Here is an 11,126-nt window from a genome sequence, read left to right as displayed (position 1 = left end):
CCTCAAATGGCTCCGGGGGGTGAACAAAGGCCTCCTGTAGCGAATCGATGCGTATTTGTAAGACAAATATCCATATTTAAAATGTAATATTCACTTTAATGTAGCTTGCACCAGCAGTTGTACACAGAAGCAGCTCCAGGAGCATGACGTATGAGGTCAGCATTGCACATGTGCTTGTGAGTCTCGTGAAAACCAACGTTTGTTAACAGGAGCAAAGGAAGCAAAGTTTCCTTACTTTAGCAAAGGAAAACCAGTCTCCTCTTGGCTTATATCGAAATCCTCCAACATTCTTCTTTACAAATCCTCATTTTGTACTTCTAATTCGTGACCGTTGTTTTGTTTTGATTTCTCCCTTGCGCTTCCGCGTGTGTCACTTCTGAGCGGCGCATGCGCAAAGCTGAACTCATACGTCATCCGCCCGGAGCTGCTTCTGTGTACAACAGTGAGCGCAAGCTAGATTAAATTGATTAAGTTTTAAATAAATACGTTATTTTTCTTACAAAAACGCATCGATTCACTACAGGAGGCCTTTGTTTACCCCCCGGAGCCGTGTGAGACACTTTTTATTATGGACGGCTGTCCTTTATTTCAATTACTTTGGACTGATGAACTGCAACACCCGCTGACTGCCATTAAACAGCTTGGAAGATCAAAGACAATTTTTTATATAACTCTGACTGGATTCGTCTGAATGAAGAAAGTCACATACACCTAGGATGACTTGAGGGTGAGCAATTCATGGGCTAATTTTCATTTTTGGGTGAACTAACCCTTTTAAAGGAAAAATTTTAATTTGAGATGTAGATGAGTTTGTTTCTTCATCAGATATGGAGAATGTAGCATTACATCACTTGCTCAGCAATGGATCCTATGCAGTGAATGGGTGCCGTCAGAATGAGAGTCCAAACAGCTGATGAATTAACATCAATTCAATCAGTTAACATCTTGAGAAGCCAAAAGCTGTGAGTTTGTAAGAAATAAATCCATCAAGACGTTTTTAGCTTCAAACCGTTGCTTTCAGTTAAAATACGATTCCACACTGAATCAGAGAGAAATATGTACAGATCAACCACAGTTTACAAAACAGCTCTTAACAAATATGCAGTGGATTTTGATGTCAGAGACAACAGGAGACGGACTTTTTCACTGGAGGAAGTGTTATTTTGGATTATGGACTTGTATTTTAACCGAAAGCAACAGTTTAAAGTAAAAAAAAACGTCTTGATGGATGTGTTTGATCTCCTTGTTTATCTGCATTTATTTGACTGTATATTTGTTCTCATGCTCAACTTTTCCATAACTACCTTTGTAACTTCCAGCTCCTTATCTTTGGCTTGAAGAACTTGCTTGAATCCTTCTCGAGCGTGTTTGAGCTCCTCGATAACTTTCCGGTGCTGGCAAAGCAAAGGAAAACATTATGTAACACTTGCGCTTGAGCTCATAAAATATTGATGTGCAGTTTATTTTTCTTACCTCTTTCAATGCCTCCACAAGTTGTTTTTTCAAGCCATCCTCATTCTGTTGTGCTTTTTCAGTCTTGAGAAAACGACATATATTAGTGTAAACACACAGACAACATTATCATAGCTTTATATTATGACCCGCAGCCTCTCGTTATAACTTAAATAAGCTGTAAATGAATAGAAACCTGCTTCATCCATATGAGCACCATCTTTTAGAACTTTTAAATCATGGCTCCAACCAAAAGAAATGTTTTTAGATGAAGCAGAAGCTTTTTAATGTTTTAGAAAATCAAGCAAAGTTTGCAGCAGATGATACAACTTTAATAAGCAAGGCATTTCAGCTACAGCTTATGCTTTATTAATTCATCTAAATGAGATGATCGTGGACTCCTAATGGGAAAGCTTGTTCAAACCTTGCCACAATGATCGAGATACAGCTCTGAAATGCATGTGGTATGTTTTGATTATAATAATATTTATTAATATTTTGAATTAGCTTTTATTTTTATATATTCAGTTTCATTTTAATTTTAGTTCGTTTTAGAAATGTTGTTACGTTTATCATTTTATTATTTGTTAAATTACCATTTAGCTTTTTTTTTAGTTTTAATAATTTAAGTACTTCAATTTAAACTTATTTCAGCTAGTTTTTCATTTAAATTATATATTTTTATTTTTAAACTTTATTTCAAATAACAAAAATATTTTTTGATGACCACGGGACTCCAAATGGGAGCTAGATATATTAAATAAAGAAATAAATACATACATAAGTAGTAAATATCCTCATCCAAACCTCACCTACCATGGTATTTAGAGTCAATATCACTTATATACTATTATCATATTTGTAGTTTGTCATTTTATTCTATTTTAGTCCTTTATATATTTTTTCATTTCTATAAAAAATACGATAAAATATAATTCTATAAAACTCTATAAAATTAGCTTTCATTTCATTTTTATTTTAGTACTTAAAATTTTAATTTTGGTTTCAGTTGCCAAGGCAACATTTCTAATTTTCACTTTTCTAATATTAACCCAAAATGTTTTTCACCTAATATTTTATTTTAGCTTAATTTCAAATAATGAAAATGATTTTTGATGAAAATGATTCAGTAAAAACTAACACTGGTCATCAGTCATCACTACACTTTGACTGTAGCCGAAGCTGAATACTTGCATACTATATAGTAGCTGAAAAACAGTATGCGAGCAGAGTAGTACTGTTTGTCCAAATTCATGGTATTCATAAAACAACAGGTAAAAAAAGTACCCGGATAACATACTATTTCAGGCGAGATTTGAAGTGTGCATATGATGGACACTTTACTGTACAATGAGGCCATGGGAAGGATTTGTCAACAAATGCAGCCGTTCACTACATACAAACCCAGCCCTCAAAAATCATCACTTCACCTCCAGGCGTCGTTCCTCCTCACAGAAGGATTTCTCCAGGGTCTCCATGCGTTTGAGCGCCTGCTCCTGCTGTGACCTCAGCTGACCCCGCAGCATCTCCAGCTGCACCTGCAGATCCTGCATCTCCCGCTCTCGCTCCGGCGTCTGTTGCTGCTGCAGCTCCAGCTCAGCCGCGCGCTTCTGCGTGTCGCCCACGCGGCCCTTCAGGAACATCAGGTTCCTGTTGTAGCGGTGCACACTAGCCAGCTGCTGACTGCGGTCACTGCAGCCGCTCGAGCTGCTTCCAGCTTTATCGCCGCATCTGTCCTCCTCCAGAGGTTTAGAGGAACATTTCTCCGGTTCCCGGCGGTCCCCGGATGGGCAGGGCTGCGCACGCGACTTATCCGGGCCGGAGCTGCGGTACAGCTTGGATTTGGAGTGCTGCGTGGGACACGGCTCCGACTCGTCTCCATCGAACTTACGCTTGGAGTTTTTCAGTTTTTGGCCAAAGGAAGCAGCGCCAGATTCTTTGCTAAGATTCCCCGATAAGAAGGATTTGACTTCACTGAAATTCTTCTGGACGAGGATGTAGTCGAACTCCACGGGGTTGCCGTCGAGAGGGACGCCGAGTCGCACAGAGTCACCCTGCTTCAGTAAACAGGGGTTTCCAGGCGGTATTCGGCTCCCGTTCACCCACACGCCATTCAGACTCTGGGTAGAAATACAAGCAAAGGTAAAGGTAAAAAAAATACAAAACGCTGTTTTACATTTACAGGGCAGTTATTTTAGTATTATTTGCATGTTATTATTTTTATTAATATTTACAATTATTTTATAATTTATCAAAATATATAATTTCTTGCTTTCTGTTTTTACTCTTAGTAATTTTGTTATGGATTTTATCTTTTATATTTCGATTTATAATTTATTTTCTACACTTAGATGGCACCAGCGTTACTTTAGTATTATTTATACACTATTATAATATTTATCAATATTTTGAATGTGCTTCATGTGTTATTTTCAGTTTTCTTTTTAATTTGAGTAGTTTTAGGTGCTTTGTAATCTTTATTAGTCTTTTAAAAACACTTCTAAATTTAATTAATTTAATTTCACATTTACATTTAGATTGCACCAGTGTTATTTATATGCAATTGTAATATTTATTCATATTTAATTAGCTTTTTATATATTTTCAGTTTAATTACATTTTAGTCTAATTTTTTATAATTTTGTTGTGTTTTTGCCATTTTTATTAGCTTTGTTTTTGTTTTGTTTTAAATATTACTATTTAACTTACTTTTTTTGTTGTTGTTTAGATCCCACCAATGCTATTTTAGCATTATTTATCTACTATTATATTTGTTATAATTTTGAATAAGACTTCTCTCTCATGTTTTTAACTTGTATTTTTAATTTTAGTCTAAGTTATGTTCTTGTGTCATATGTATTAGTTTAAAATATTAGATTTAATTATTTTTTTAATTTCCGTTTTAAATTTAAATGGCACCAGTGCTATTCTAGTATTATTAATATACTCCGATGCTATTTATTAATATTTTGATATAGCTATTAATATTTAACTTTAATTTGTAAATTTTCAGTTCTCTTTTTAATTTTAGTTTGAGTCATTTTCATTAGTTTTTAATAATACTCCCATTTACCTTTAATTTTATTTCCCTTCTGTTTTACATTTAGATTGCGCCAGTGTTTTTAGTATTAATATTTACTATATTTTATTAATTACTTATATTGAGCTTTAATGTATTTTTATTTCAGCTGTTTCAGAGCCTGTCAGGACAGACTGACAAATAGACAGACACTACACAGACAGACACTACACCTTATTGTCCGTCACGGTCCACTGTCTGTCCTCGCTTCTCTTGAACACACAGTGAGTTCTGGATATCATCAGCGGACAGCTGGCAGACAGGATCTGATGGGTCACATTCAGACCACGGCCAACAGAAACCTGAATAAAAAGAGACAGGAGAGCCACAGGCAATCATATATTTAGTATATCATATAGAAATGCATTCCTATTTGAAGCCATTACACACATAGTTGTAGTCCCAAAACTCTCACACTTAAATCAGAATGAGTTAAATAGCTTTTCTATGTTATATGTGCAATGAACATGAGAATACAAAGTGTTGCTTTGACTCCAACATTCATTCAGGTCGATGTTGTTTCGATTTGGAATAATTCTGTCTCAACTTGTAGTTAAACAACGCCACATAAAGCTTAATTTGACCTCAGGAAGAGCTATATCTCTGAAAATAATTGGTTTATTCTGCAAACATGCACCTCTGAGTCCTCGGACAGACGCAGCCAGTCACGGTCTCTCCCCACGCGCTGCAAACACCAGATTTTCTCTTTTTCAGAACCCTCTTCCTCGGTGTTTAAGGAAGGAGGCTCTTCAGTCTTCTCCATCATTCCTGCGCCATTAATTCTTGTGAAATTATATTGTTGTTATTGTGTGCTGTCCGCCATGAAGCTGCAAAGTAGTTTTCCACAAGACCTTCCGCTCTACGCTCTTGCGCGCGTCACGTGACGTCCAGCGTAGCTTCTGATTGGCTCTGGGGGTTTGGCGCTTGAAGATAATTGGCTGAGCTGCACAGGCTTCTGACTGTGACCGTTGGTGCTTCTCCGCTGGAGGGCAGTTGGAGGCTCACAGAGCCGAATTCTTCATTGAGCAGCATATCAACGCAAATACGTTTTTTGTCTTAATAGAAACATTTGTAAATTTCATTTTAAATTACATTTCACATGTTACTACCTGCCTTAGAAGTTGAAACGAGGGCAGCCATTTCAATAAAATCACATTTTATTTTTAAAACCCTCATCGATTAAGCACAAACGCCTGTGATTGTGTCATCCTGATCAACGCTGAGAAAAGTAACACGTACCACGTGATAACGCGGTGCACCGTTTTAACAGCGTTCTTGACAATAATATATATTTTTTTTTTTTACTTGTATTTGTTTTTTACTGTACATTCTCACTTTCTTCATATTGTAGTCTATATTCAATATTTTTCTATACTATATGTTGGAAATGACTACTCTCGTGTTCATTGGCTGTAATATGTCTGGAATTAAAAAATAATAATAATAAATATCAGTAAATAGCTATTTAATTTAAAATATTCAATTTTTTAGACCTATTTGATGAATTAGCGACACCGTCGTAAGTCATTTTTAATAACGGTAAATATTTTGTGCCTTGCTTTACTGTATTTACTTTGTGTCTCAATTACCATTTCATATTTACTATATATAAACATTTTATTTATTTTTTATTTTTTTTATATAGTGAGTGGTTTAGTAGCTATATCTATCGACCCCTAGTATTTATTTTTTGTCATATTTTTCTGTATAATACTATCTAAAATATTACCTTTGGTCATTATTTTCTTAGGGTTATGATCTTGACGCACATATAAAGTAAAATTCTTATTTTCAAACAAAAAAAAGTGTGGCTCTTTAAACCTCTCTGAAAGTAGGCCTAAACAAACGAAGGTTATCTTATCTGAACAGAGCTTACAGTAAGACAAACAGCAACAGACAAAGAAAACCGAGCCAGATCATTATGAAGTAGGCTAAAGTATAAGTCTAATAAAATATTTATGAAATTGATATGAATTATTTTCCTGCTCTGCCAGTGTCTAAACACAGGCCAGGCACTACTGAAGATGTTTATACCTCATTAAAGAGACACAAATACAGAATATGATATTATTCACGCGATATATTATAAACAAACTCAGTTTTAAAATGCCAAACTCTCAAAAACAACAGAAAATCATCAAAAGCAGTACCCCTTATTCATAAATTCATTAAATCAGAGAAAATAGAGCAATAGAATTACACAGATGTGATTCAGTATACACTCCTGAACATGCCGACATGATCAATGCATCTTTGGCTCAAAGCTAAGTTCCTTTACAGCGATGTGAAAGACTCATTGAAAGTTATCGCAAACACTTGATTGCAGTTGTTGCTGCAAAGCGTGGCACAGCCAGTTATTAGATTTAGAGGGCAATTACTTTTTCACGTAGGGCCAGGCAGGTTTGGACAGCTTTTTTCCCTTAACAAAATAAATCCTCATTTAAAAACTGCATTTTGAATTTACTTGCATTATCTTTGTGTAATATTAAAATGAGTTTGATGACCTGAATCTTTTAAGTGTGACAAATATGCAAAAAATTTTAAAAACAGGAAGGGGGCCAACACTTTTTCACACCACTGTATATGAATATGGCTTTTAGAGATAGCATTATGATTTGATTTTGTAAAATACGTTTCACTCTCTTACCCGTACAAAAGAAAAAGATCACTAGAGCAAGCAATCTCTCTCTCTCTCTCTCTCATACGCACTCACACATACAGTATTCACTCCAGTCAAAACAGAATAAAAGAATGCATTTCAGATCCATTTCCACAAAAACATTTGGCAACTCTTTTGAGCATGTCAGCTTTTCCTCCATAAAGCTATAACGGAAATCACAGAAAGGAAACACATAAAGAAGGTCAGCGGGGAAAAAAACACGAGGTCCACCTTTGTACCTTCAAAACTCTCCAATCCAAGCACAAAGGTGAGTTTCTTTGGCATCATGTCAAGGCTGTAAATGCAACATTTCACAACTTATGTAATTCTTCCATCCCAGGCACGTTTATGCTGCTGTGACCCTAACTTCCACCGAGTGTCTCAGTTGGGAAAGTTGGTTGCATGCAGTTCACAGTGATTATGGATAAACGTCTGGAGCCAAACCTGTTTAACTGATGAAAATAGCATACATTTACGCAAGACATCAAACACAGTGTAAGACAACATGTCAAAAAAAAAAAAAAGAAGATTATTAGAAAGGATGGAAAGCACAAATGCAAACAGACATATGAAAATGTAAGAATGTTTATAAGGCACATTAAATACAAACTCACACATCTAAATATACCACCAAAATATGTCCCAATGTTAAAAAATATAAAACAACCCGAAAGAGCTTCTGTTTTGGAGAAACGCCAGTAACGGAAGACAGAAGGAATGGCACATTCAAACTATTGTCATTTACGATTAACTCCCATCTGCATGCTGTTTGCTGGAAGGTTTATGATTTTTCTTTTACAGGAAAAAGAAACTTAAAATGCATGCAAGGTTTTGCGACTTGAACAATTTCCTTATGTTCAACAGTGTCAGTAATATTTCAATGATGTAAATCTGCTAAAGGCATGGCCTCGTGAATCTCAAGAAACACATTTCACCACAAAACCAAACAAGAAGTGATTTTTTTTTACATATTTCTGAGCTATATGTATAAAAATAAAGCCAGTTTTATCAATTATTATTATTACCATATTATTAGTGTTGTGAGATTTTCAACACGATTAAGCACATTTCCAACTACAAATTCTCATGATCATAAAGTCAGAGATACATCATTGAAATGGTAAAGCATTCATTTATCATGGTGTTATTTGTTGTACACTCAAAAAAATTGGTGTAGAATCTATTTTCACTCAGAAATTGCTAGTAAATTTCACAATTAATTACAAAGAAACTGCACATCGAATTAAACGTGAAATTTTGAAGCAGAAAGACTGAAATAATATTTTCTTGTAAAACGTGCTCCAATAATATTTGTTTTAATAACTTATTTTGTAACAGTGCACTGGCCTTTAATTCATGCTCATTTAAATAAAAGAAAATTACAGTAAATTTTTACTATAAAATATAAACAAGTTGTAAGATTACTGGAGTTCGTTTTACAAGAAAAACACAATTTCAGTCTTTTTACTTCAAAATCTCATGGTTAATGTTTCTTTGTAATTATTTGTGAAATCTACTAGCAATTTTCTGAAACTACTTTTACTCAGAAATTGCTAGTAAATTTCACAAATAATTACAATAAAATGGGCACTAACACATTGAATTAAACATGACATTTTCAAGAAGACTGAAATAGTATTTTCTAGTAAAACATACTCCAAATAATCTGTTTTATTTTTTTAAATATATTTTTTTATTTATTTTTAGTATGGGAATTACAAAAAAGTAGAAAAAAGCATTCTACAGTAATGAGAATTTTTGTCTTTTGATTTTGGTATGAAAATTCAACCTGTTTTTTTGTGAGATTCATCCACATTTAGCACAATATTCACACCATTATAGCTCGCGTTTTCCTATTTTTGCTGAAAGCAAAACCTTTAACCTGCATCATGTAACCCTGATATTCTGAATGGCACTTAATCGGTCATAAGTGAAAGCGTCCAGCTCAGAGTCGAGCTGCGTAGTTGATGCACAGCGTGTGATCGCGAACATCCCCCCATCCTCCGTTCTTCATGTGAGGCTGATGCTCCACCGGCCCGTGGTCTGTCAAGGTCAAAACCTGTGGGAAAAGCGCCGATTGTGCCTCTTTAAGCGCCGCATCCACCCTCTCCTGAGACTTTTCCGGCCGGCAATCCTCCTTTTGATGCAGGCCGCAATCTCCCGTGTGAAGAACCCGACTTCCACGAGCCACCAGAGCCTTGAGAGGTTTGGAGATGCACGTACCAGACAAGCTCTGCAGGGTCCAGTCCCAGTTATAATCATCATAGGTGCAGAATGCATGATTGCATCCCATCAGTTTGTAGTAGAGCTCTCTGGAGATGCCCATTCCAATGTTATGCTTGGTGGACAGCCATCCTGCCGTCTCGGTTTTGCTGGAAAGCTCGCGGAAGCCTGATAAACCGTCATGGTTGCCTACGGCGAGGATGTCGCAATCCCCGCATTTGGCTTTCCTGAGCTCGGTCATGGATTTGAAGTATTCGTGGAAATCTGGGAGAAGGTAGTTGTCTTCCTCGATGAACACGACAAAGCCGTTGTATCCCAGAAGAACCCTCACTCGCTCGAACACGAAATGCAGCTTCCACCACCAATGGTGTTTGGTTTGGGTGATGGACGCTTCCCTGTAGTGTCCGTACGAATCCGGGTGCTCCGCGTTCGAACAGCCCTTTTTTACGGCGTCCTCCTTCGATATGTCTCTCGGACAATCTTGAGGACCCTGTCCTGGGAATTCATTGGGATACAGCTGGATGCCGTAGGGGAAATAGATCTGGAGGACCCTGCAAAAGGTGATTCCTTTGACCATATCGGAAATTTCCTCCGAGAAATAGTCGTGACTGAATATCACGAGCGTGTTCTGTATTCCAGTGACTTTTTCCAAGGACTGTATGAGCATTTTGAGGTACGCCGGACGATTGTGGACTTGCACGACGACAACCACCTCGGGATCCAATGGAAACTTGTCTCCATTCTGAATGAACTGGTGGTAGTTGCTGTCATAGACAGACTTCCTCATATTCTCAATGGTCTCGTAGTCAAATTTAACCATTATAGCAGTCTGAGAGATCTCTATTTCAGTCACCTCCACGTTTGCTTCACTTTTAGTCCATCGTATGGTGTAAAACAACATTATAAACACAATTAAAATGACAAGGAACGCAATAAAGTTCTTCTTCAACAACCGGAATCTCATTTTCACAGTCAAAAGCACCGTGGAAATCAAAAGCTGTGGATCATATGCTGCTGTTACGCGTCTGTTGTGGACACAACCCGGGCATTTCCACCGCGAGCGTTCAGGTGAAACACTAACGTCGCTCTGTCAAGAGAAGTTCATGCGTGAGTTTTGTCCTCTGAAAGCGACTCGTAACGCGGCGCGTGAGATGCTGATGATGATATTTTGTCGTAAGTCTGGTTGTTTGTAAAGCGCGAGCTACTCACCCTCATAAAGTGTCATATGCAACAAAGTTGGAAGCAGGAAGAGAAAGCGCTGAGAGAATGAGGAGGTCTCTGCTGCTGACGTGTGCTTACAGTACCAGCAGCACGCGCTCGCTCCTCCTCACTCCAACAAAACACACAGCTACACTTAGCACATACTTAAGATATGTCTTATGTTATTATTTTTTAAATATATCAGTAAAATCTGTTAATATATTATGCACTCATAAATAAGTATCATTTTAATTATTATAGCCTACTATTATTATAAAAAAAGAACATTATAATTAAATGCAAATAGGTTTTAAATTTCGATGTTTTATATTATATTGTTTTATTTATATTACGCACACAACGCACATTGTTTATTTATGAATTATGTGAATATATATATATATATATATATAGATAGATTTTATAAAATGTATTAGGAATATTAAACTATATATATGTATACAATACATATAATTATTTCACATAATTATTGTTTTACTCGCATGTAAACAA

The 11,126-nt window shown here is 36.2% G+C and overlaps 2 protein-coding genes and 1 long non-coding RNA gene across 3 annotated transcripts in view; all 3 read right to left on the bottom strand.

Annotated features, from left to right (window-relative positions):
* The window catches only part of LOC107559076 (E3 ubiquitin-protein ligase RNF8-like), an 8,351-nt gene extending 2,851 nt beyond the window's left edge, over positions 1-5,500 (bottom strand). The window contains exons 1-5 of the mRNA XM_016242807.1: positions 5,169-5,500; positions 4,705-4,833; positions 2,883-3,572; positions 1,474-1,536; positions 1,291-1,394 (exon numbers count right to left, since the gene is read on the bottom strand). Of these exons, the coding sequence (XP_016098293.1) occupies positions 1,291-1,394; positions 1,474-1,536; positions 2,883-3,572; positions 4,705-4,833; positions 5,169-5,297 (1,115 nt within the window). The 5' untranslated portion in view covers positions 5,298-5,500. The remainder of the gene's footprint in view (positions 1-1,290; positions 1,395-1,473; positions 1,537-2,882; positions 3,573-4,704; positions 4,834-5,168) is intronic.
* Positions 5,501-6,593: 1,093 nt separating this feature from the next.
* Positions 6,594-8,384, bottom strand: LOC107559115 (uncharacterized). The gene is made up of 2 exons (XR_001605562.1): positions 7,105-8,384; positions 6,594-6,803 (listed from the first exon to the last, which is right to left on the bottom strand). It is a non-coding gene; the product is annotated as an uncharacterized lncRNA (long non-coding RNA).
* A 521-nt stretch (positions 8,385-8,905) lies between these two features.
* LOC107559114 (alpha-1,6-mannosyl-glycoprotein 2-beta-N-acetylglucosaminyltransferase-like) lies at positions 8,906-10,674 on the bottom strand. The gene is made up of 2 exons (XM_016242839.1): positions 10,623-10,674; positions 8,906-10,500 (listed from the first exon to the last, which is right to left on the bottom strand). The coding sequence occupies exons 1-2, from the start codon at positions 10,626-10,628 to the stop codon at positions 9,136-9,138; spliced, it is 1,371 nt and encodes a 456-aa protein (XP_016098325.1). The 5' UTR covers positions 10,629-10,674; the 3' UTR covers positions 8,906-9,135.
* Positions 10,675-11,126: the final 452 nt, after the last annotated feature.

This window comes from Sinocyclocheilus grahami, unplaced genomic scaffold (genome assembly GCF_001515645.1).
Source record: "Sinocyclocheilus grahami isolate Dianchi unplaced genomic scaffold, SAMN03320097.WGS_v1.1 scaffold674.1, whole genome shotgun sequence".
Taxonomy (NCBI): domain Eukaryota; kingdom Metazoa; phylum Chordata; class Actinopteri; order Cypriniformes; family Cyprinidae; genus Sinocyclocheilus; species Sinocyclocheilus grahami.
Note: the sequence above shows the minus strand (reverse complement) of the source record. Positions and strands in the feature narration are given on the sequence as shown.